At 40.5% G+C, this 25,473-nt stretch overlaps 2 protein-coding genes across 6 annotated transcripts; both read right to left on the bottom strand.

The window, feature by feature from the left end:
• Window positions 1–1,086: 1,086 nt before the first annotated feature.
• On the bottom strand, window positions 1,087–11,601 carry LOC124287375 (tRNA 2'-phosphotransferase 1-like). Of its 5 annotated transcripts, none has more exons than XM_046723889.1 (9): window positions 11,403–11,601; window positions 9,311–9,456; window positions 8,655–8,742; window positions 7,759–7,928; window positions 6,739–6,837; window positions 6,286–6,358; window positions 4,511–4,567; window positions 3,809–3,916; window positions 1,087–2,286 (listed from the first exon to the last, which is right to left on the bottom strand). In XM_046723889.1, the coding sequence occupies exons 2-9, from the start codon at window positions 9,365–9,367 to the stop codon at window positions 2,135–2,137; spliced, it is 804 nt and encodes a 267-aa protein (XP_046579845.1). In that variant the 5' UTR covers window positions 9,368–9,456; window positions 11,403–11,601; the 3' UTR covers window positions 1,087–2,134. The 5 variants fall into 5 exon arrangements, with proteins under 5 accessions (XP_046579845.1, XP_046579843.1, XP_046579848.1 ...); XM_046723887.1 differs by lacking the exon at window positions 11,403–11,601 and adding an exon at window positions 9,796–9,922; XM_046723892.1 differs by lacking the exon at window positions 11,403–11,601 and adding an exon at window positions 9,880–9,903.
• A 1,958-nt stretch (window positions 11,602–13,559) lies between these two features.
• On the bottom strand, window positions 13,560–24,971 carry LOC124287374 (myoglobin-like). Its single transcript, XM_046723886.1, is given in 15 exon segments — window positions 13,560–15,853; window positions 15,939–16,046; window positions 16,294–16,367; window positions 17,463–17,559; window positions 17,972–18,073; window positions 18,184–18,259; window positions 18,730–18,799; window positions 19,017–19,068; window positions 20,982–21,099; window positions 21,964–22,035; window positions 22,037–22,064; window positions 22,353–22,471; window positions 23,907–24,026; window positions 24,346–24,441; window positions 24,837–24,971. Coding segments are annotated over 14 exon segments (1,158 nt in total). The 5' UTR covers window positions 24,909–24,971; the 3' UTR covers window positions 13,560–15,853; window positions 15,939–15,984.
• Between the last annotated feature and the right edge of the window lie 502 nt (window positions 24,972–25,473).

The following is a 25,473-nucleotide window of genomic DNA, read 5'->3' as shown; positions in this document are numbered from 1 at the left end:
ATACTGAATGACTGACTGACTGACTGAGTTTGGTTTTACGCCGCTTTTAGCAATATTCCAGCAATATCAGGGCGGGGGACACCAGAAATGGACACTGAATGAAGAATGTCATGATGACTAGGAGACATTTCTGTAAGAACTAACCATATAACATGACCACTTCACGAAATCAATTACGAATTTTAAGTACAGATACCAAAGTTGACCACTGCAAAACACTGGAACCACTTGACCAGTCTAAGAAACAGTGCGCCAAATTATTCCCACCAAAGGAAAGACTGTGTCAAGGCTAGGTTTTATAACCTGACGACTGGGATTTTCAAACAAGCTTTATCTGATTGAATCAAACAGAGTTTTAAAGATGCATGGGACGAATATACTGAAAAATGGCAAGTGTAGGTCAAAGTATGAATAATTTGATCATTATCATTTGCGCTATACCTGTAGCGATGAGGATGTCTAGCTCTGTTAAGTGGATGCCATGAAATGTTATAAGGAACGTGGATGTTGATATTTCAATAAGTAGCTTATTTTTCGTCTTATTATGATACAAGGAGAGTTAAATCAATAATATTTAGCCCCAAGCTTATAACCATCCAAGGTCACAGATTATTTGTGAAATCACAGACTAATTTACTTGTAGCAGCTGTGTCCACTGATTTGACTCAAGAGTTCTTGAATTGCCCCCATAAGGAGAAATAAGTGGGGTGCTGGTGCCAAGAAATGATGGACAAGATGACTCTGGGTCTTTTTTCAGAAGCAATTTCATGATGAGAGAACGTCCATGCTAGCCATGTTCAGTTCCTACATGTCAGCCATATACTGGTACTATTTTCCATATACTTCAAACGTCTGTTCAACACATTCGATGTACAGAGGCCCACAAGATTTCGTTGAGTATACTCATCACTAGTCTTACAACACAGTAGCCGACTTGGGTGACACTGGTCATCATATCCCATCTGCGTAGATCGATACTCATGATGTTGATCACTGGATTGTCTGGTCCAGATTCGATTATGTACTGATAATTTAGCCACGTAACTGGAATATTGGTGAGTGCAGCGTTAAACAACAAACAAACAGCACTTTAACCAAAATACTTTATCATCACAGACAGGAACCAGGTGAATGTCTTAGATTCAAGAGAAAGGTCATATTTTTCATTCATCTCTTCAAATGCATTACATAAAATGAACTTGTATTGACATGATCAAAACAAATGAAAATTTACATTGCATATCAACATAAATGCCATATGATATAGACATAAAAAGTAACAAAATATAACTACAGAAGGTCGACTGTAATGTAATGCGGGCTTCCACACAATACCTGAAGATCTCAGTTAGACTGAAACTGAAGAAATATCATGCTGTATGGGTAGAAATAAAAATCCATTTAATGCAATAACTATGGTAACAAAACAAAATAAAATCAGGTCTTAATGGCATTTAATGTCAACATAAAGATGAGAGTTTTATGGATGTCAGCTTCTTTATTATGAGGATCACAACATTCTCAAATGTTAAAAAACCAGCTTCTGTACAAGAAATTCAAAATCAAAACTACATCTTAAAGAGACATAGTCAAATACTGCGAATTAACAAGATATACTGCATGTTCATAATGTAGTTTTACTGGTGTCATCATTTCAGGTTTTCCTTCCATGACATATTGAGAAATACCCTTAGGAACTAGTATGAACTTGGACATATAAGTAAAATGAAGTAAATAAGAGCACAATAAACAAATCTGCATTATTTTGAGCCTGAAATAAGAAAGAAATTACATCCCCTATGATTACAACAAAACAAATTCCAACGATATAACAGATGAAAACATTAACATATGACCATAGAAATATATCAAATGTTTCAAAATAGGCACTATTTAGTCATATAAAATGGTATGAGGTGAGTTGAGGTGAAATTTGGTTTAACGTCGTGCTTTAAAATGGTATGAAGGTAGAATCTATTTGATGTATAGGGTATTTGATGGAGGCATATGTTCAATCTATTTTCATCCCACCTGTATCCAACAAGCATTTCTCTGAACGAACTATTCATTCAAACAATCTTCCCATATCTAATCCCAAGGACATCAAAAGGATCCTCCCTCAAAGCGCTGAACTTCAGTCAGGTTGGCTGTTCTTTTGCTTCTTTTTCTTCCTCCTCTGTTTGCGAGACATCTCCATTTCATCAGCAAGATCATCTGCAGTGACAGCACTGACCTTGCCACCGTCTATACTTGGGTCAACATCATCCCCATAGAGCAGCTCAGTTCCTGCAGGACATTCCACATTTAGACATGTTAGGTCCTTGTACCTATAGACATGTTAGGTCCTTGTACCTATAGACACGTTAGGTCCTTGTACCTATAGACACGTTAGGTCCTTGTACCTATAGACACGTTAGGTCCTTGTACCTATAGACACGTGAGGTCCTTGTACCTATAGACATGTTAGGTCCTTGTACCTAAAGACACGTTAGGTCCTTGTACCTATAGACATGTTAGGTCCTTGTACCTATAGACATGTTAGGTCCTTGTACCTATCCTACATAATCCTGTGTCTATGGCTTCACTACCTCGTGTGTTGCCGAATTAAGTTAAATAAACAATATCTGGACAAGACAAACAAGCACTGACATACAGAGAACTACCACAGTTGCAAAGCTAAGGACAAGCAGTTGTTGCTAGGGATCAGGGGCTCCTTTCACGAAGCAACCTTTACTAAGGTTAACCTTAACTCCCATTCTTTAACATTGCACTAAGGTTACCTTAGTGACTTACAATCACCTTAGTGCTTCGTGCAAGGAGGCCCTGTCTTACTCCTCTTTCTTCATGTATGGGAGGACAATACCGGTATGTGGGACAGCTGCACCTCTGTGTCTGACAATAAATGCACATCAAGTATCTAATACCTTTACCTGTACATCTGTATGACAATACCCATACTTGGGTGTGACACTACCTGTACATCTGTATGACAATACCAATACGTGGGTGTGACACTACCTATACATCTGTATGACAATACCCATACTTGGGTGTGACACTACCTGTACATCTGTATGACAATACCAATACTTGGGTGTGACACTACCTGTACATCTGTATGACAATACCCATACTTGGGTGTGACACTACCTGTACATCTGTATGACAATACCCATACTTGGGTGTGACACTACCTGTACATCTGTATGACAATACCCATACTTGGGTGTGACACTACCTGTACATCTGTATGACAATACCAATACGTGGGTGTGACACTACCTATACATCTGTATGTCAATACCAATACTTGTGTGACACTACCTGTACATCTGTATGACAATACCAATACTTGCTTGTGACACTACCTGTACATCTGTATGACAATACCAATACTTGGGTGTGACAATACCTATACATCTGTATGACAATACCAATACTTGGTTGTGACACTACCTGTACATCTGTATGACAATACCAATACTTGCTTGTGACACTACCTGTACATCTGTATGACAATACCAATACTTGCTTGTGACACTACCTGTACATCTGTATGACAATACCAATACTTGGGTGTGACACTACCTGTACATTTGTATGACAATACCAATACTTGGGTGTGACAATACCTGTACGTCTGTATGACAATACCAATACTTGGTTGTGACACTACCTGTACATCTGTATGACAATACCAATACTTGGGTGTGACAATACCTATACATCTGTATGACAATACCAATACTTGGTTGCGACACTACCTGTACATCTGTATGACAATACCAATACTTGGGTGTGACAATACCTGTACGTCTGTTTATGACTCTGCTGAAGCAACTAGGGGGGATAACTCCATCATCAATGCCTGGACTCAATATCACATTATTTGCAGACTTGAAAAACTTGACACCCGCTGTGAAAAGAAAAGAAAACAGTGTATTCCCTGCTTGGTGTATGGTCTGTGCTGATGTACACTTATATACACTGTAGTTACAGCAGATGTAGAAGGAGTTTCATATAACAGCCACCATTACAAAACACCACCCAGAAAACAATAAACACAAATATTACAGCCATCCTAACTTTTATATGTTACATCATGTGGCATGATCAGAAACAACACACAATTGTATATTTCATTACAATATTTTCAGATCTGCAGATCCTTCTTGCTCTTTTCTGCCATATTTGTTATTGGCATTTATCAGCCTATATGTCCACTACACACTGTCCAGTGTAACGTGGACTTTCTCACCGTACATGGGCTTCTAAATACACTTTAGGTAGGAGAGGCCTTGACAAACTGGCACTTGAAGCAATTTTCAGGTCAATATGACAATTAAATATTATAACAATCCAAATCTGTCTCAGTTTAAGATGGAACTCACAGAAACACCTCATCCTTGGCTGCAAATCCACACCAGACTATGGAGCTTATTCCCTGTTTTAAATCCACCGGACAAAATGATTCCACACTTGATTGAGAGTCTACACTGTATCTACCCACCTGCTAGAGCTCTTGCTACATCAACATAGATCATCACATCACAGGACTTCCGCATTCCTGCAAAATTAAGGCTTAGAGGTGAATAGGCTCTTACCTTAACATATACAACAGGTGGACCCTGTGGTACATGCAGTAGCATCTCACTCATACAGAACATGGAAGACAAATACAACTGACTCATCGGTTGACCAAAATCTTTCAAACTGTGCATGTGCAATATAGCCCCAAAGGACCAATATGGTTCAGAAATTGAGTCAGTAGCACCTTTCAGGGGTTTATGACCTAAGTCCTATAGACCAAAATCAGAAATATTACAGCTGTATCACAGAAATACTTCAGTCTAGAACAAACTACTCGGAGGCTGAAAGATGAAACCAATGATCCACCATCAGTTACAACTGACATACTACCAGGTAAGGTACACAACACGTCCACCCTAGCCCTCATAAGTGAGCTTCTCATTATGTTGGGTAACAAGTACCAGTTCAACATGTTATTTATGTGGCAGGGATCTGGTTACTGTCTTTTGACCGTGACATGATGGTGAAAGGAGAGGATTCTTCAGTGTGACCTTTCTCTACTTACTAAATGCTGATTTGACATCTCAATGTAAACACCAAAATACCTTACTGCTTTAAAAACTCCATGCAAACTTTCCTGATTCAAGCATTCTACAGTGAACATTCATGAGTCCAAGTTTAACATTCGTGAGTCTCAGTTCTACACTAATTCCAGTGCCTATTGCTCCTCCAATCATATTACTGACATGGATTGAAAACCGAATGTTGAACAGATCTTATTGATTACTTACTGTCTCGTATGATTATTTCGGAATTTCAAAATTTACTTTTGTGTTCAACGATTTCCTGATTAAGTTTGTGTTTAAATTTGTAAATCAAATCTTAACACAAGCATGAGGTGCTGGGGAGTTCTCACATAGCAGCCACTGATACCTCCAAACTGAGCAAACATGTTGGGATTAATGAAATACTGAACTTGTGCCTTGCACAGCAGTGTGTATTACTGAAGATAATGGTGGGGTGGAATGTGGGGTGATGGTTCAGAACAGCCTTGCACAGCAGTGTGTATTACTGAAGATAATGGCGGGGTGGAATGTGGGGTGATGGTTCAGAACAGCCTTGCACAGCAGTGTGTATTACTGAAGATAATGGTGGGGTGGAATGTGGGGTGATGGTTCAGAACAGCCTTGCACAGCAGTGTGTATTACTGAAGATAATGGTGGGGTGGAATGTGGGGTGATGGTTCAGAACAGCCTTGCACAGCAGTGTGTATTACTGAAGATAATGGTGGGGTGGAATGTGGGGTGATGGTTCAGAACAGCCTTGCACAGCAGTGTGTATTACTGAAGATAATGGTGGGATGGAATGTGGGGTGATGGTTCAGAACAGCCTTGCACAGCAGTGTGTATTACTGAAGATAATGGCGGGGTGGAATGTGGGGTGATGGTTCAGAACAGCCTTGCACAGCAGTGTGTATTACTGAAGATAATGGCGGGGTGGAATGTGGGGTGATGGTTCAGAACAGCCTGTCAGCAGTGTGTATTACTGAAGATAATGGTGGGGTGGAATGTGGGGTGATGGTTCAGAACAGCCTTGCACAGCACTGTGTATTACTGAAGATAAGGGTGGGGTGGAATGTGGGGTGACGGTTCAGAACAGCCTTGCACAGCAGTGTGTATTACTGAAGATAAGGGTGGGGTGGAATGTGGGGTGACGGTTCAGAACAGCCTGTCAGCAGCTAGACAGACAACTCACCACTGATGACTCCATCTTCTCCTGGCTCCCCAGCTGCAAAGTGGATATGATTCCTCTTCATCTTTTTCAATCCCTTGAAACAAAGACAATTTAACTCAAGCTTTAATCATATGTTGATGAGTTTTCTAGGGCTCACCTGATACATAATGAGTTACCGGTACCTGGGATTCACCTGATACCTCATAAGTTACCTGGGATTCACCTGATACTGAATAAGTTACCTGGGGCACACATGGAAAAGTGATTACAATTCACCTGAGTTGTTATGAGTTACTATCCTAAAACTTCATTCATGAGTTACCTAGGACATTGAGTTGACACGTTAGATGACTTACGCAAACTGTTCTGACACTTAGTTACATTACCTAGTTACCTGAGACACAAGAGTTACCTACGCCTTACCGAACTCACTTAATGAGTTACCTAGAAGTTACCTGATATGTAACAAGGTACCTGAGACTTAATGTTGTTCCAGGCGTGAAGGTAAGTCCCATGAATGATGAGCGGGTATTCGCTGCCATCTGTGATGGGGGTCAGTTGAAGGTCATCAACCTGGAGGCAACAAGGCATATTGCCAAATATCCATATTCCGAATACGTTAATCATCAATATGAAAAGTAATGCATACGAAAGAAGTAAGAAAATATTGTTTGATGCCTATTTTGATTTTTATAAGGCATGGTTATCAATATCATTAAAATCATCTTTGCTCTACACAAATACACTTGTTCAGCATTACATAAGAGGAAAACCAATATTTCTGCACCTATCATTCTGATATAAGTATAACTGAAGATACTTAACGATCCAATGGATTTCTCCCTATGGGTGTTTCTGTAAGGAAATACTGTTTGCTCTCCTTGATAAGGCCTATACAGTGTATTTCATCTCCATTGTATCATGATCAGTAGCCTAGAGGTTAAAGCAATCACCTATTACCCTGAAGGACTAGGTTCGATTCTATACATGGGTACAACTTCTGGAGCATCACTGTGATATTGCTGAAATACTGCTAAAACTCATAGGCGGATCCAGGGGGAGGGGGGGGGAGGAGAGGGTGCAGGGGTGCACACACACCCTTTTGTCCTAAAAGTTTATTAAATGACCCATGAAAATGGGTGAAAATGAAGTGTGCACCCTCCCTTTCTCAAGAGTGTACACCCCCCTTTCTCAAAAAGCTATATCCGCCCCTAAAACCTCCATCATAATCAGTGCTGTGGACCACTTCGCCGCAGTAGTTTCAGAAGGGTCGTCACCTTTACAGGTTCTACCCCAACAGGAGGTCTCTTGCTCCAGACAGTACTATGACTGGAAGATTTCACATGATGCATCAAGCATGGTAATGAAGCCACTGCAGTGAGTGGTTCCATGGTGTTAACAATAACGCTATGGAGATACACTGGATAAACCAGGATGCAATGTAGCATCTGTTCCCCATATATGGTCACTTCTTGTAAAAGTATTTCTACTCACTTGAACAGAATGTCCTTGATTTGCTCGTATCATCAACTGTCCATTATCTGGGTCAGTTTCTAGAGTAAATCTCTGTTTGTCGTTGCTGGTAACCACACTCTTCACTTCCTCCAATGTGAACTTGGAGAACCGAGGAAGTTTGAGTATGTCTGATACGTAAAGAAAGCCACCTGCAGACAAAACGTCACAAGTATTAATTTTGTAATATTTTGTGGTTCAAACAAGCCTTAATGTGAGGAATATGGCATACTTCATCAGGAAATAAAGGAGAGAAACACATGCAGTGTTATTCTCCATGTTTGTTTGTTGTTTAATGCTGCACTCAGCAATAGTCCAGCTATATGGCCTGTAAATAATTAAGTCTGGACCACACAATCCAGTGATCAACAGCTTGAGCATCGATCTTCGCAATTAGGATACGATGACATGTGTCACGTCAGCGAGTCTGATCACCCAATCCCCTTGGTCGCTTCTTAGTCTTACGACAAGCATGAGTTGCTGAAGATCAATATTCTAACCCGGACCTTCACGGGTATAGAAAATAGTACCAGTATATGGCTGACATGTAGGAACTGAACATCGCTATCATGGACGTTCTCTCATCAGAAGTGAAATCTCCACGTGTGCACTTAGGTGACGTTCATAGTGATGTGTTAGGATGAGACTGTAATCACTCATTTGTTATGGCGTAATGCTTAACTTGTGAAAACCTGAGAATGCCATAATGTAGCTGGATGGTTTACATCTGTCAAGTTATATGGCTACAGGATAATAGTTCCTGGTGAACTAGAGGCCTGAATAAGACACATCGCTCTGCGCTGGAACACCTTGATCGTCACTGTTCCTAGGTGACTCAATAAAGTAGTCAGCTGGCATGAATGTTACTGTGCACCTACCTGGCAGGAATGTAAGTCCAACAGAGTTGACACCATGTCTCAGTAACCAGGACAGACTCTTGGACAGCTGGACGTCCCTGGAATCGGCCTGCAAATGTCAGAAACGAAAACTAAACATTGCTCACTTCCCTACCATTGCTGTTACATAAGACAACATCACCATGTTGGGGACGTATCGATAATTCAAAGTGAGGGCCCATGTCCAACTAACTTAATTTTCTTGAACCTAGGGGTATTTCAATGTTTCATTTATTGATAAAATGAAAAACTAAACAGATTATGACCTCCTCTAGACTATTGATCGTGCTGTCATTGAAAGTCTCCTTTGCAAAGACGTACATAACACTGGTAAATGAGACAAACCTGATAACATATTATTCCAATTTTGGAATTTTTACCAACAATCATGTTAGACTTGGGGCAAAATGTCAGCCTCTGAGCCAGTACACATAAATCCCTGCCTGTATACAAATGATATCGCGTTTCAAACTGCCTTTGGCAGCTGTGTAGACAGGAGCTGGGCAATCATCAGTGGGACAAGGACTATTATCTGTGTGTGTGTCCGTCATATTTACACCAAACTCAACTCCTTCCCCCTATCTCTGGTGTAAAGAACAGCACAATGAGGTAGATGATAAGCAATAGAGGTTTCTCACAGGTGTGCCTTTGTTCTTCCTTCCTCGTCTCTGTTGATCAGCTGCTGCTTCTGCCATACTTCCGAATCCTACAGATTGGGATTCAGTGGTTGTGCCAGTAACAGGGGATTCCGTGATTCAGTAACCCTTGATAACGAAGAAATGCTCTGAAAGAGCAAAGCAAGAGCCTGTTTAGCATCTAAAATTGAAGTTCTTGCACTTGAAATTGAATTACCAGCTGTCAAAGTTTTACCTCCACTGTGATGAAGGAAGTCTCAGGTAAAACAAATCCACTATAAGAAATGAAGAGTCCGTCTGAAGCAAACAAATTACACATTACATTTTCAAATTTTCAGGAATATTTTATTTTAATGCTGTGACTTTTGGTCACACCATGTAACTCACAAATTATAAACCTGCCCGCGTCCAAGCGGTATGATTCTAGTAGAAGCCATGATGTGACAATATTCTGATTGAGATAAATAATTGGTTTACGTATAGTTTACCTGGCCAATACCCAAACGGGCTTCTGGACAAAAGAAATTAACTCCAGGTAAGACTTGTCAATCCATAACAACGAGGCAACTCACAAGCACATGGTCTTGTTTACTTCCTCGTCAGTGAACACTTCCGGTTGGTATACTCTAAAATCACAGTGTCTTTGAAAACGGAATACGGAGCGTTAACTGCTGGAAACAAAATTGTCTTGCGGGGCAAAGAAGTGAGATGTCTTGAGATAGATCACGTTTTTCTTTTACTTTTGGGTATAAAAAGATTCTACAATCGTGCATTCATCCGTACTTGATAGTGGTAGGGTTGTACGCCATTGCAGTATCATGAACATGTGTTGAGAGAGTAAGTCAGCACACACACACACACACATGACAAAAGTACCAGAAAACCCCAAATAGTAACAACTAGGCTTGATCATACCATTAAACCCCACTATTCACCACCTCACCTGTAAGCGTGTGGAACAGGAGGTATCTACTTAGATTATTAAGGAAGTTGGGGACTGATCTATATCTACGAATACAAGACAAAATTTATTGCTAAGGGACCGTTCATAATTTATGGCTAAGGAGAGGGGGGTTGGGGTTTGGGGGTTTGATGATTTTGATGATTGTGGGTCACCCATTTTGTTCTGGGGAGCTAGGGGTGTCAGCAATTTTGTACACGCATGGGGGCAGCAATTTTGTGCACAAAAATATCTTTAAAATTATGCTTATAAATTATAGGAAGTGGAGGGGGGGGGATCGTTGATTTTGTACATGACATGCAGGGGGGTCACCTATTTTGTACATAAATTTTAGGGGGTGTCATTCACATTATACATGCTTCTCCATAAATATCATCATCATCCCCCTAGCCATAAATTATGAACGATCCCTAAGCCGTGACAACTCGCTATGCTCCATAACCCCAACTCTGTCTAGGTGTTAGATGGAACTGTAGCTCTATGTGCCAGACGGAAACAGCTTATCTGTGTAACTTTAGTAATCATTCAACGTTATATTTTAAAGCCACACCGCGGACCATCAAAGGGTTTTGAAGAAGTCCAGTCAAATTACTCCCTGCAACATGGTTAAGGCAATTCTCCAAACAGCAGTCCAAGATGCTTTCTCAAACTATCGCCTGTTTACCTGCTCACCGAGAACACGTGTATGAAATTACCAGTAGAACATGGGATTGTTTCACAAGTTAGGACCCCAAGAATGGGTGATGTGGCTGATCTAATCAACTCTTCTGTGAACTTACAAGGGGACGTACAATTCCTTCAGCTTTGGTCCATGTCTTCACCAGTACCCATCTTCAGTCTAGGTGGTGCGTCGTAGGGCATACGTAACTACCAACACTAACCAGTTGATATTCTAGGGGAGTAACGGATGATTTGGACTCGAAATATTTTTCTTCAAGTATAAAATTCCCTTGTACATGTACATGGGTTGTCCAGAGCGTGTGATGTATATTTTGGAGCAATTACCCCCAAATACTCAAAATCCTCCAAAGGGTGATTTCTACAGATATCCCCAACTTTACAACAGCTAAGGAGAGGGTAACCTGAATATCGATCTCGCATGATCATATCGAAATGACGGTGAACCAGGCTGACCTGAAGCTGTTGACACACCTCTGCATACACATCTGTAGTCGACTAGATTTGCCTGGTTGTATGTGTACCGTGACGTAGAAAGGTCCGTATATTTGGAGGAGTATAACTTGTCGAACAAGACTATAGATTTTCTGTAAGGCAGCCCCAAACTAGTACGTGTGATTTCCGTATGTACAGCACCAAACCCATGGATGTGTGCCCCACTGTACACTGCTCAGGACATTGCTTGCCGATCAATAACTCGGTTGCGTTTCGAAAGATAGATTTGTGTTTTCGGAACAAATGAAACACGTCACTACAAACTCTTGCAAAAAATAAACATCTTAGTCTTATTCAATGCACTGAGTACAAATATATTTCCCTTTTTGACGTGAATGAGATAAAAGTTGCATTGTGACGGTATATTGGTGGACCTCTATGTCGTGCGGCCGTACCTTGGAGGGTATATAGGATTGTGCGAGGTCTGTAAAGAAGATAAATGTAAAAAGAGTAACAACTACCGTGGTTAAATAGTGGTGGTCCGATTAATTGAAATAATCGAGGATTGGTTGCAGTGACTAAACGACAAAGCAATCGATCATGTGTTCTCATAATCGAACACAAACAATTCTAGAACAATTGTTGCATAAACAATGTCTTTCACACGGTTGGTTTTGTCTGTTACATTTCATGAGCACTATAAGCTCGTCCAAGTCATGATTGAATTTATCTTAAAGACCCCCAAGAAATGTATGTTCCCTAACATACTAGTCATCCTATAAAGATGAGCAATTTGCAAAAGAAAAACCCAAAGAACTACATGAACGTTTTTTCTTTATGTTTTTGTGCAAACAAACATAACCAGGAAAATCTGATAAATGATGCTAACCAATTATTTTCGATGATTGATCGGTTGTAATGAACCAATCATCAATGAAGAGATTTTAACCAATTCCCAACACTAGTGTTAAACTCCTTGTTCTACGTACAGCAGCTGTACCGTAACAATGTGGAACATTGAGAATTAACCAGATATGGTGGGGCATCCAGTACTCTTCCAGATGGACCTCCCTATGAACGTGTACCGGAAGTGTCAGTTGGTAGGTCCGCTTAACTGACTGTATACATGAGAAAAATGGTAATATTCCAGTTATCACAAAACGTAAACGCTTCTTTCAAAGTTCAACAAATCTATCTGCTTTTACGATGAAGTTTGGCGATGTAAGTAAAGGCAAACATTTATGGATGACAACTTCTTTATCTGATGGACACGATGTATATCCCTACTCCTTCATCGGGTGAATGGACGTCCACCTTAATCAGGTGAATTATATATGAAGGAGTACAAATATACTCCGAAACGTTGTGTCCATCAAAATAAAGAAGTTGACATCCATAACTTTTTGACTTTATGTGTATCTCTTCTTCTAAATGCCGTTGAAAGACTCGAGATGTAAGTAGTGGAATTTATACACTCCACCACAGCTCCGAACAGACAGATCCAGGTTAGAATATTGATCTTCAGTAACCCATGCTTGTCTTAAGAGGTGACTAACGGGATCGGGTGGTCAGGCTCGCTGACTTGGTTGACACATGTCATCGGTTCCCAATTGCGCAGATCGATGCTCATGCTGTTGATCACTGGATTGTCTGGTCCAGACTCGATTATTTACAGACCGCCGCAATATAGCTGGAATGTTGCTGAAACTCAGCTCACTCACCCAAAACAGACAGCTGATGATGAGGATGGTGACACAGCATCTAGCTCACATTTTGAATTGGAAAATGATTGACACAGAGATGTTGAAATGAATTGGATGCTGCTCATTGTTACTTCAACCATGACCATGCTGCTTGATAAGGAATACATCTTCCAAAGCCATTGTACAGCTATCAAATTGTTTTTATGATAGACATGTGATGGGCATTTCCCGATTTGTGGCACCAGTGTGTGATGCAATGTCATTTTGCTGACTTTTGCCCCGTGTTGTTCGGGTGTACAAGGGTACCATTGGTAGGCAGGATACGGTCAACTTGATATCCTAGCTGTTTGATAGTTATTCATTAACACATACGTTTATAGTCCAAATGGTAATATGGAATCCGTTTAGCAGATATTATCTTTTAAGAATTAATCTTTCAATCTGTCAGTATTGTAAAAGAAAACAATAATTTAGATTGTATTTTAACTTGTTTATTATGCAAAATCATTGTTGTACGGCAACACTCCATGGTCTAAAGACCTAAACCGTCATATAAACAATTAAAATAACATAATTCGGCACATAATTTATGAAACAAACAATGATTTCAGCTATAGATTTATCATTTCCTGTAGTGGATAACATGGTTCAGTGTCGTAGGACCTCAAACCCACGAGGGTCCCCTGGATAATCTTGGGGCCGATAAAACTTTCATTATTCACATACGATCTGTAATGTCTCTTAGCTGGTTGGCTATTTTCTGATTATAGGCGATAGCGGTTATTTCTTTTCAATTTCAATTTAGCAAATAAAGACCAATGTTCAAATTGCAGAAGTATATCTTAAAACAAAACAATGACGTCATTGTGTAAATATGCGCGAGAATTTTTCTGAGAAGTGTACAGGTAGATGTTAACTCACGTCCATGTAAGTTATGACAAAAATGGCCGTCGTGTGATCTGTTGACCGACTGACTGAATTTGGTTTTACGCCGCTTTTAGCAATATTCCAGCAACATCACGGCGGGGGACACCAGAAATGGGCTTCACACATTGCGCCCATGTGGGGATTCGAACCCGGGTCTTCGGCGTGACGAGCCAACGCTTTAACCATTAGGCTACCCCACCGCCCCGTTTGATCTGTTGACATTTTAAATGATTATAATATATATTTGCTCTTAATCTTATTGAATCTGGATCTGTAGTAGCCAAAAGCGTACATACATCGACCACCATTTGGACAAAGAATCTGTGCACTTCTTCTCTGTGCGCAAAACGCCCCATCCATGCCAAAGAATCATTGTCCAACACATTTCGTAAGAAAACGACACCGAGGTCACGAGGTCTTGGACCTGCAACATATTTCGATGGAAGAAAAAAGTTCTCATTCATTGGCTATAGTCGCGCTATTTATATTCCAATATCTCGCACACACATTTGTGTTTCACCGGGTAGTTTCAGCGGAAGGGGCTGCGGAAGACATACCCTAAATCTGACGAACTTGGAAAACCTTACATCCTTAAACCTTAATGTTATATGGTTGGTAATCCATGCCATTTAGCCTAATGTCGGAACTTATAGGCACGGGCATATGTTCAGGTGAAAAAGTGTCCTGCCTTTGCATGTATTTGTGACGGCAGCAACTGATGGGACGGGATACGCCCACCTGTTTGTGAACACCTCGTACTGATTGTGTGATCGGCATTCTACAGGTGGGTGGGTCAATTATGAAGCATACAACTTTGTGGATAACATCTACTTGTTTATGACATAGAGTGTGTAGGTGTATACTCTTACATCATTACCAAGCTAAAAGTGACTACAGCCAAGTGATGAGAAGAATATATACATAGTATGTTATGACAGCAGAATAACAGCATGTAATTGAATAACAAGTGGCACATAAATGAATGATCCCAAGCGGAGACTAAGAACAACAAATACCACAAGGGCATTACATATCATCGGTCTTGGAAGAGTTAATCAAACTATAGACACTATCAATTATCACCCTTGTTTCTACTCCTGTTTATCGGCTTCATGGCCCGTGTGGTAACGTTCTTACTCCCCACCCGGCCTCATGCAACATGTTATCAATCTCCTGTAATATTAATCTGCTGCTTGTCACAACATACCGTAGGTACTAACAAGACGTTACTTTAGCTTGATAAGGGTGCAAGAATATAAATCTCGCTTTATGCAATAAACAAGAAGCTGTTTTAGATCGTATGCTACGTTTTTACCCACTACACAGTACCCCATCAGTATACTGCAAGTACAGTATAAGAACACGTTTGTCAAGGCATCTGATTACCGTTGTAATATATATAACAATATATTTTACAACGGGTTAATTAAACTCAGAGCTTTAACAATAACACAATACCTCCCAGCGTGTAGATCTGACGGACCCTAGATGTGTGAAACTTTCAAATCATCAAATACGAGGTGAGACTTCTCGGTCCACGTCAGAGGGGCATTCAGACAACCATGTGTTCTGTATCCCTCATAATCATATATTCGACAAGTTCTGATTGCAATAAATAGAGCAATAATAAGTTTACACATCATGTCGTTTCTGAGCGTATAATTATGTTCGATGGTGGTAAAGAGAAATCGAAATGAAGCCGAATTGGTCCAGATGGATGACATCTGCTGATCCCCAAAACACCAGCCATGACAGTCCACTCTGTGTTCACGTACCGCTGCCTTGTATCGATATGTCTTCAGGCCTTCAACTGGAGAGGTGTTGCAGGGGAGCAGACGACGACAACACTAAGGTTAACCTTAACTCCCATTCTTTAACATTGCACTAAGGTTACCTTAGTCTTATCACGTGCTTCGGAATAGGCCCTGGTTTACATGGGATCGTCTACCACGGCTGGAATACCTGAACAGCTGTCACTGGAGGTTCACCTTCTTCCTAGTGTCGTCCCTGAGAGCCTTCAGGAAGGGAAGAAGATCTGAAAAGAGTCAGTTTAGTTTAGTTTAGAGTAGGAACTGTAACGGCCATGTTCTGGTGCCATAGTCGGTGCATACGCCATGCTGCCAATCAGTCAGTCTAAGCCAATTCACTGGAAGGCTTACTAACTTTCATTATTGACTCACCAACTTCTAGAATGCCGATCAAACAATCACTATAGCACTGCAATGTACATGTTAACTTTCTCTATATTTATGGGTGTAAACTATGTAGTGTTGTGATCTCACCTGTTCCCCCGGTGCCCTTGTTAGCAAGATGGTTGTTCTCCCGACTCCCTTTCTTTGAGGCAGACACAACATACCTGTAGATACAGATCAGTAGTATCTAAACCCATAGTGAGATGGAATGCACTGCTCCTGTACCAGAATCGTATCGTACCTGTCGTTACAGTATATGTTAAATTCCGACATACCAACTTTGTTACCACCCTTGAATGACTTGAATGACAACACTTGATATGTCTACTGCATAACAACCTGTAATGAACCATACATGTGATATATCTACACTTTCCAAATCTACTCTAGCCAATCATGTACCTACTTTATTACGAACGGAATGTGATAATTCATGCTATACCTACTTTGTTACCTGTTTGTGATAATTAATTATATACCTACTTTGTTACGACCTGTATGTGATAACTAATGATATACCTACTTTGTTACGACCTGTATGTGAGAACTAATGATATACCTTCTTTGTTACGACCTGTATGTGGTAACTAATGATATACCTACTTTGTTACGACCTGTATGTGGTAACTAATGATATACCTACTTTGTTACGACCTGTATGTGATAACTAATGCTATACCTACTTTGTTCCGACCCGAGTGTATGTGATAACTAATGATATACCTACTTTGTTACGACCTGGATGTGATAACTAATGATATACCTACTTTGTTACGACCTGTATGTGATAACTAATGCTATACCTACTTTGTTACGACCTGTATGTGGTAACTAATGATATACCTACTTTGTTACGAACTGGATGTGATAACTAATGATATACCTACTTTGTTACCTACTTTATGACGACCTGTATGTGATAACTAATGCTATACCTACTTTGTTACGACCTGTATGTGGTAACTAATGATATACCTTCTTTGTTACGACCTGTATGTGATAACTAATGATATACCTACTTTGTTACGACCTGTATGTGGTAACTAATGATATACCTACTTTGTTACGACCTGTATGTGGTAACTAATGATATACCTACTTTGTTACGACCTGTATGTGGTAACTAATGATATACCTACTTTGTTACGACCTGTATGTGGTAAATAATGATATACCTACTTTGTTACGACCTGTATGTGATAACTAATGATATACCTACTTTGTTACGACCTGTATGTAGTAACTAATGATATACTTACTTTGTTACGACCTGTATGTGGTAGCTGCGGAACTGGGTGACAGCAGCTAGACACTTGTTGTAAGCTGTTGTCAGATCTGCGTCTTCCCAGTCTGCCACTGTCATATTCAAACAAAGTATGTTTTAATTCTGGGAAACCATCACCTCAGCAATACTTCGAATTAAACCTATGAATTAGTCGCTTACCGCACCCATGAGCGTCGAGTAAGTTGTCAATGTACTTAATATTATATTCAAAATGTTGAAGAATGCATAATACTTTATTGACACTAATTTCTGTAATACATTTGTCAAGCAGTACAAACACACACACCACACACAAAAAAAATAAAATAAAAATAAATAAAGTAAAGTAAATAAATAATAAAAAATAATTATAATAAATGAAAAAAAATAAAACCCGCAAAAATCAAACTAAACCAGAACGCAAACATAAACAAAGTTTAAAAAACCAAAATGGGTTTGGATAGTGCGTCACCGTGCAATAGTTAATGTCACAATCTAGCTCACCCATACAAGTCAGTTTCCGTGGCATAATCATCACATCAAGGAGCAGTTGTCTGTGAGCGGGGATCATGTAGATCCTCATTTCATCCAGGAAGGCCTGTTTGTCTGGAACATTCAGATCATGAAAACACTGACGTCACAGTGTGCTAAGGAACACCTTACTGCTTAAACTCCGTGTGTGCCCTGGGGTGACCAGTGGATTGGTGTCAACTTACCTGGGGAATGTGTGACTCCCAGGAGAAGGTCTATCAACTGAAGAGTTGTGCTCTGAGCTGCAGAGGCCCCAATCGCCTGACAGAAAGAAGGATTCCTCTTAATGATTCGTTATCACTAGAATCGTCAACAACTCCGTCAGAGTTCATTTCGTCTCATCTAGTGTCGTCTCCCCTCCTCGTCCCATATTTTTCTCGTCTCATAGTCTCCCTTGACATTTTGGTAACACTGATAATTGCTGTGTTCCATGCTCTTCGTGAACAGGTGTCATCTCTGAATCTCAGTGATCTATTCAACTAATGTTAACAGCAATATTGCATTTTACGCCCAAATATATCTGTTTCGTCGGAGACTGGTCATTTTCTGTCGTTGACTTTTAGCACTTGCATTATGTAGTTGAACAAAATACCCCTTGACCGTTCTACCTGTCCTCACTGAAATACATCTAAATATTGTAGCAGCTATCTACCTGAACTGGCTCCTCTGATACACCCTCAAATATGCCTGTCCTCACTGAAATACATTTAAATATTTGAGCAGCTACCTACCTGAACTGGCTCCTCTGATACACCCTCAAATATAACACCATCCGGAAGAGGACTGGAGGCCCCACCCCATCTGCAAAATACGACTTATGAAATATATATGTTGCGGTGGTCTGGTTCGGTGACTTGGATCCTAGCTACCAACATTAGTAAGGCTACTGTAAGGCCTCGTTCCATTAAGACGGCCTCTTAAGTTTTCACGTCGTGATATAACTGAAATACCCCTCAAAGCGCCGTCAAACCGACCGTAGTCAACCCGTGACGTCCCAACTGCCAGTAAACATACGTACCCGCCAAGATAAGGCCGCACTGTGTTGTAGAAGGTATGACCCGACAAGTGTTCTGAAACACATATCTCAAATTGATATACACTTAGTTATTGTCAGTGACAGACAATGATTCTTACGCAATATTTCCAGGGCTCATATTTTGTTAAACCGAAACTAAACCTGGACCATTCCTGTAATTCTAGACTAACGTTTGTTCTCTGAATACATATAATCTTGAGAGTGACAAAAAATTCCACTTAAATAAAAAAAAAAGTCTCCAGTGAGATGGGAGATTCATAAATTTAGGAAATATAGACTTGCTTCATTCTGGAATTCAGCATTGCAGAAAGGGGACTAGGCAATAGCCCGGGGAAATTAATGCGGTTCAGGGCTATGAAGCAGACTACCGTTGCGCTTGACACCGCAAATCACCTGCCCTTGATTTCAATGAACATTTACCGACCATTCTATCATAACTATGTGAAATAATCGAATTTGATTGTACAATCAATAAAGGTAGACACCATAAATTTGGATTGAATATTGCGCCTGATTTTATGACCGCTTCTCTGCAGTATACAGCACTGACGCACTACTTCCGCTTGCCCACCAACATGGCTGATATCAACACAACAGACGTGAAATGTTGACGCAGTCTACTAAAAGTATACTTAGGCTCAGTATTATTCGTTACACTGCTATACTGAGTTTTAACAAATCCTAGTAGAAGGTCGCGTCAGCTAACCTTTGAGCGACCCATGACCGTCCAATCAAATGCGAGACGGCCGAACGGATTTAACCAATCAGACAACGGCTACTGTTTAGGGTTCGGCGGGACTTACAAATTTCACCTGTCACTGACACTGATCTCTCAACAAACGAAAATCCGAATAAAACACAGATATTTGACCTGCAGTATATACGCCTAGGGCTTTCTGATAACATGGTTATCATTAGCTAATATTTCCGCAAGCTGACATCCTTGAATATTGACAAAAACGCTATTTTCAGCGACTGTTTACTCACTGTTGTTGCGTGCTCCATATGCATCACTCGGAAGCGATCGTACGGAAAATAGCATTCGGAATCGTTCGGGTACAAACTTTTTCGAGGTAAAAGTTCAAAAAGTATGTGCGAATGTCAGCTTTCGCGATTTGGTAGGCTGTGTTCCGATTGGTCAATTGAAAAGGTTAGCTGACGCGACCTTCTACTAGGGTTTGTTAGACTCAGTATAAGCAGTGTAACGAATAATACTGAGCGTAAGTTTACTTAGACTGAATGTTGATGATAAAACATTTATTAAAACTCGAAAAATACAATTATATGATTTTCCATATTTATTAGGGAACCTCACTATCATCTTACCAGAGGCAGTTTAATGTGCGGAGTAGTCATGGTATCTCAGTGAGCTAGCACAGTAAAATCAGCTGAAGACTGGGCTGGAACACACATACACACGCACGCACGTCGTCATATGAGTGAAATATTCTTAAGTACGACGTTAAACCCCATTTCACCTACCTCACCTTTGAAGGATCCGAGCGTATGTTCGAATGTTGATGCTACTGGATTGTGTATCTTACGTCATTTACAGTCCTTAACATGTTTGTTGTATGTTGTAACTGTCCCAGGGGGGTACACAGACTAACAGAAATAAGCACTAAACTGGATTATCAACCAGGCCTAAGCCTTACTCTGTTGCTGTTGCTCTGTTGATGTTATGTTCGATATATACCGAATAGCGAAACTATGGAATCATGTCGCATGTTGCCACCCCTACAAAATCCCCAAATGTTAAAATGAACCAAAGTACAACAATGCGACAATATAACAATGAGTGTTTTGGACCAGTTGTCGCGCTTTGGTTAGTTTTGGACGCTTTTTGTTTGTTTTCGTGAGCGATTATGCGACAACGATTACTGCGATTCCATACGAGACAGTGTATAGTAACAGTTCTGGAGTTGATGAAGGAGAAGAAACCATTACCGTGCATCCTCTTCATGGCCGACTGCATGTTCCCGACCGTTATCGTCAGACCAGCTAACCCGGATTTGACCTTGATATTGTCATCTTCCATAACGCCATCCAGAACATTCTGGACTGACTGTAACAGACGCAATGGTCCCTATTAAATACAACCCTGTGAAACTAGAATGATCAGCACCTTCAAGCAGTTCATCCATTACCCATCAATACACGCGGTGTGAAAATGACGCTTGCCTGTATTAATTACGTGATGGAATACGTCCGTCTCACTAACAGAACACATATGAGTCATCTCCGTCCATGAATGTTTAGAGAATTCTGCTGTTTTTGCTTGATGTTGTGCGAATGTGCTGAGTAGATGTCGTAGCCCGTATGACATGATGCACGAGCAATATGGCTGTGTGATGACTATCTGGTTGCTCATTGGTCTGTGCAGGTTCTGACGTCCCTCTTGCTGGAACTAGGCCATCACTTGATTGGTTGGTTAAAAAGCAGCTGCTCCCCGCGTCAACCCAATCTATGAACGATGGAGGTGGAACTGACAGTGGTTCCGTTAACTAGCTATGCTCATCACAAAGCAGTTCCTTTCTGAGTATTCATATCTTACAACACAAGCAGATTTATGAGGGAAGTATTGTTTTGAATCTTTCCCAGTTTCCATTTGGAGACCCGCCATTAAGTATTCCTGAGGTATAGAGGCGAAATATGTTATCGGTGAAAGCTTCATGACATACCCGTTTACCCTTTACTCAGACTGGCCAGTTGAACGTTGGGTTTACCTACAACTGATCCTTCACGAAGGCAGCCAATGAAGCACTATATACTTATTTACTTGGGGAAAACCTGAGGTAATGTTTTTTCTTCGGTATTTTCTGGAACACGTTTTATTTATTTTTTAAACATCTTATGATATTTGACGAAACATTTCAAATATCGATGGTACGCCATCCCAGAAACAATTATTCTTCAGTCTCAGACTCACCTGCAGACCTTTAGCGAAGGCCATTTCAACGAAGCAGGTAACTTTGAAGAACCAGACACTGCTTGACCCCCCCTGGGACAGTGTACAGTAACTCGATGTCCCTGAGCCAACACAAGTGGAAGCAGATATTGCTGACATGATCACTTAGTTCAGGCTGAAGTATAATCTCAGTGTTAAGAATGGAGATACGGTTTATATACGGTTCGTCTAGAATGTAAAGTATTATATTTCTGGTACCCTGTCCTAGGGGGAAAATAATATTAACACTTTCCAGATCTGGAAAGCGAAACTCTGATTGCTTGGACGAATTGTCGCTCTGAGGTGGACCGTGTTTGGTTCTCCTTAGATCTAGGATGTCATTTCAACGATTGAAGTTTCGGTCTACTCACCCTTGGTCCTCAGTGTACTTCCAGTTGGCCAGACACATGTCGGGGTGACAGATGACAGGCTTCAGACCCAGCGTGTTGGATACGTGCCACAGAGGTACCGCAACACACTCAGGGAGACGCTACAAACACAACTATCATATGAAAGAATAACACTTTCAGGTAGACGCTAGACATACAGTGAGTGAGTTGGGTTTTACGCCGCTTGTAGCAATATTCCAGCAATATCACAGCAGGGAACACCAAAACAGGGCTTCACACATTGTACCCATGTGGGGAATCGGAACCGGATCTTCAGCGTGGCGAGCGAACGCTTTAACCACTAGGGTACCCCACCGCCCCGCTAGACACACAAGTACCATGTCAACATACAAGTGTTTTATAGCAGTTAACTGTGGTCGACGGAAGACAACTCCAAGGGATGTTGAGAAGACAGCAGCCGTGTTTATTGTTTACGGGAAACAGCAGTCACATGTTGGTAATCACGTGACTGATGTTGTCTGGGTGGAGACTCGCTCTGTCACAGTCAAGGACATCAGACGACTATTTTTCATCGTCGACGTAGTCGTAGTTGAAGCGACGGCTTGGCCAAAGTTACGATTGCCGCACAATCTGTGTGCTTCTGTCGCTGATCTAGGTCCGTCTCTCTGACCATGTCAGTCAGGTGTTTGTAGGAAGAGGAGTTACACCATGTGGAGCAAGGCCAGTCTGCCACGCACATGGACCTATGTAAGATCCACCGACATAAGGTGGTGTTGATTAAGATATTTACATATCCATTGGGATTAAGGGTCCTGCACGGAGGGTATTTATGATACAAGAGGTTAAACCGAATGCTTGCTGAATACATTAAACAAGCAAGGAGATTTAATTTCGGTAATCTTTGGACACATACTGAAACAATTAGGTTGTTTGGATTAATGAAGTTTAAAACACACTTTTTGAAACGGTTTTGCGCTAAAGCACAAGCACAAGTACTAGAATCTGTACTTTACTGAGAAAGTGTAATCCCAAATATAAAATATGTTACACAAGCACAGCGTCACAATAACACGTTCAACGTATTACAGTAAAATTTGTTGGTTTATCCGTATATATTATTTTCAAATGAAAAGTTCCTGAGTTGGTGATATCATATCCCCCAAATTAACGGCTCTCGGCAGTCGAGGAATAACTCTACATGGTTTCATTTTTTTTTTTAAATGTGAATATATTTGAAATTTTTAAACTTATCCAAGAGAATTCCCATGTCCTACACACGATCACAGACATATTAAGATTTCACACATCGTGGGGGGCTTGTGATTGAAATATATTGCTTAACCCATTCTTCACTGGACCACAATACCATGATACAAAATGACCGATCACATATACCGTTTCACAAAGAATACATGTTGTAGGAATGAGTGATGGTCAAATAAGCACACTCAGTTACAGCTGTATTTTGTAACATAAGTAAAGTTTATTGAAAGAATGTGAACATGTCAATAATTTGACCTAACACACGGAAGTGTCACACGTCAAGAGCGCTCTCTACATTTAAAGGTGCCCTACCTGCACTGCCCCAGCCTCTCCCTCCTGCCACAAATACCCGGATGTGATGAGAACCAGTTGCATGTGGGCCAGACGCTTCTGACGGTACCCGGCCAACTTGGAGTGATCCAACAGAGGCATCTGTAATAACGAGACTGAAGGATTTCTTCAAAATTTCGAAATCTGAGTATCTTTTTCTCATTTTTTCTGATCTTAGCACTACTTCCGTTCTTGCGCGTGGTATGGTCCGACGTAAGCAACTAAACAAAAAATAGCTAGGGCTCAGTCTGAGATGACCAAACGCTATTTCCCATTTCCCGCGATACTGTAAATTTTGGCGTTTCCTACTAGTAAAGAATTACCCCTTTTCCATTTCATGTGGATTAATATTTTTCTGCATTACCGTCACATATTATTTGAAAATGAGAAATCTCGGACGTTTCTTGAAAAAGTGACCCACCTCTTTTACAGCTTGTCTCATGCTGTGCCTGTATACCAAGTCTGGCATGCACTTCGCCAGGCGGTTCCATGGTTCAAAGTAGTCTGGTAAATATTCCTAGAAAAGATCATAATAATCAGTTAATATTGACATAGTTTAGAAAACGTGTACATTGTGATTTTGTTGATAAGATATTCAATAACAAAATATATCTGGGAACTGAACTACTGACGACTTGCAAAGACTGCAGCGAAGAAACGCATGGCTGCGCGTTAAAACTTCCTTGTCCGGGAACGCTAAAACAACTCGCCGAACGCAACCTCTGGAAGTGAGAATTTCCCGGAAGCTGCGGTTCACGCGAGCAAGCTGAATGTGGAAGGAGTATATGTCAGAACCATCTTTCGTTGAATCATCTGATTACTGAAACAAATCAATAGTTGCTGTGACCGAACAAAGTCATTACTATTCATAGTTCAAGAGAATAATTTCGGGGTAAAGCTGTCATATACTACCTGAGGGTTCTCTAGCAAAAACCCTGTTTCTCTGGATACGTGGTAATCACCAAGTTGTATGGAGCTGAGCATGGTGTCGCGCTGTCTGATACATCGGTGAATGGAAATCGCTGCACAAGTACGCTGTACGCAAGGTCACCTTGGCCCGGGTCAAGGTTATTTATATATGTGTTAGTTCACATGTCCAAATGTCGGTAATGTTGTGACAACACTGTTTAATTGAAATTGCACTGGGCAAGTACGTCTGTAGTGCATGTTATATTTAAAGTTACATTTGTAGTCTTAATATTTTCCCGCGGACTACATATGGGAAACAAGTTATAGCCGTTATGCTATTTGAGATTTTAAATCTGTCCCCGAGAACATGTCTTTCAAACATATCCATTTAAAAAAATGTAATCCGTATAAATCTTAATGGAATTATGGAAAAAGAATTTGCTGAAGTAAAATAATTTATGCAACTGAAACATAAATTAATAAAGATTCATTTTGCAAGCCTGTTGTTAAGTTAATTTTCATAAATCACTCAGTTTCATGTGCAGAGAGGAACTATGAATGTTTCAGTATGTAAAATGTGAAACTAGCCAATTGCCATGGTGACGAAGACAACAATATTATAAGACGCCTTGAATAATCA

Source organism: Haliotis rubra, unplaced genomic scaffold (assembly GCF_003918875.1).
Source record: "Haliotis rubra isolate DU_JTF1 unplaced genomic scaffold, ASM391887v1 Scf40, whole genome shotgun sequence".
Taxonomy (NCBI): Eukaryota; Metazoa; Mollusca; class Gastropoda; order Lepetellida; family Haliotidae; genus Haliotis; species Haliotis rubra.
The sequence above is the reverse complement of the archived record's forward strand: the minus strand, read 5'-3'. Positions and strand labels throughout refer to the sequence as shown.

Excerpts from the sequence above, each read along its gene's own strand:
- LOC124287375 (XM_046723889.1), bottom strand. The coding sequence starts at position 9,367 with ATGGCAGAAGCAGCAGCTGATCAACAGAGACGAGGAAGGAAGAACAAA. Across the intron at positions 8,743-9,310 it reads GGAAGAACAAAGGCACACCT|GCCGATTCCAGGGACGTCCA; the intron begins GTGAGAAACCTC and ends TGACATTTGCAG. Across the intron at positions 6,359-6,738 it reads GGAACAACATTAAGTCTCAG|GGATTGAAAAAGATGAAGAG; the intron begins GTACCTTGTTAC and ends CTTTGTTTCAAG.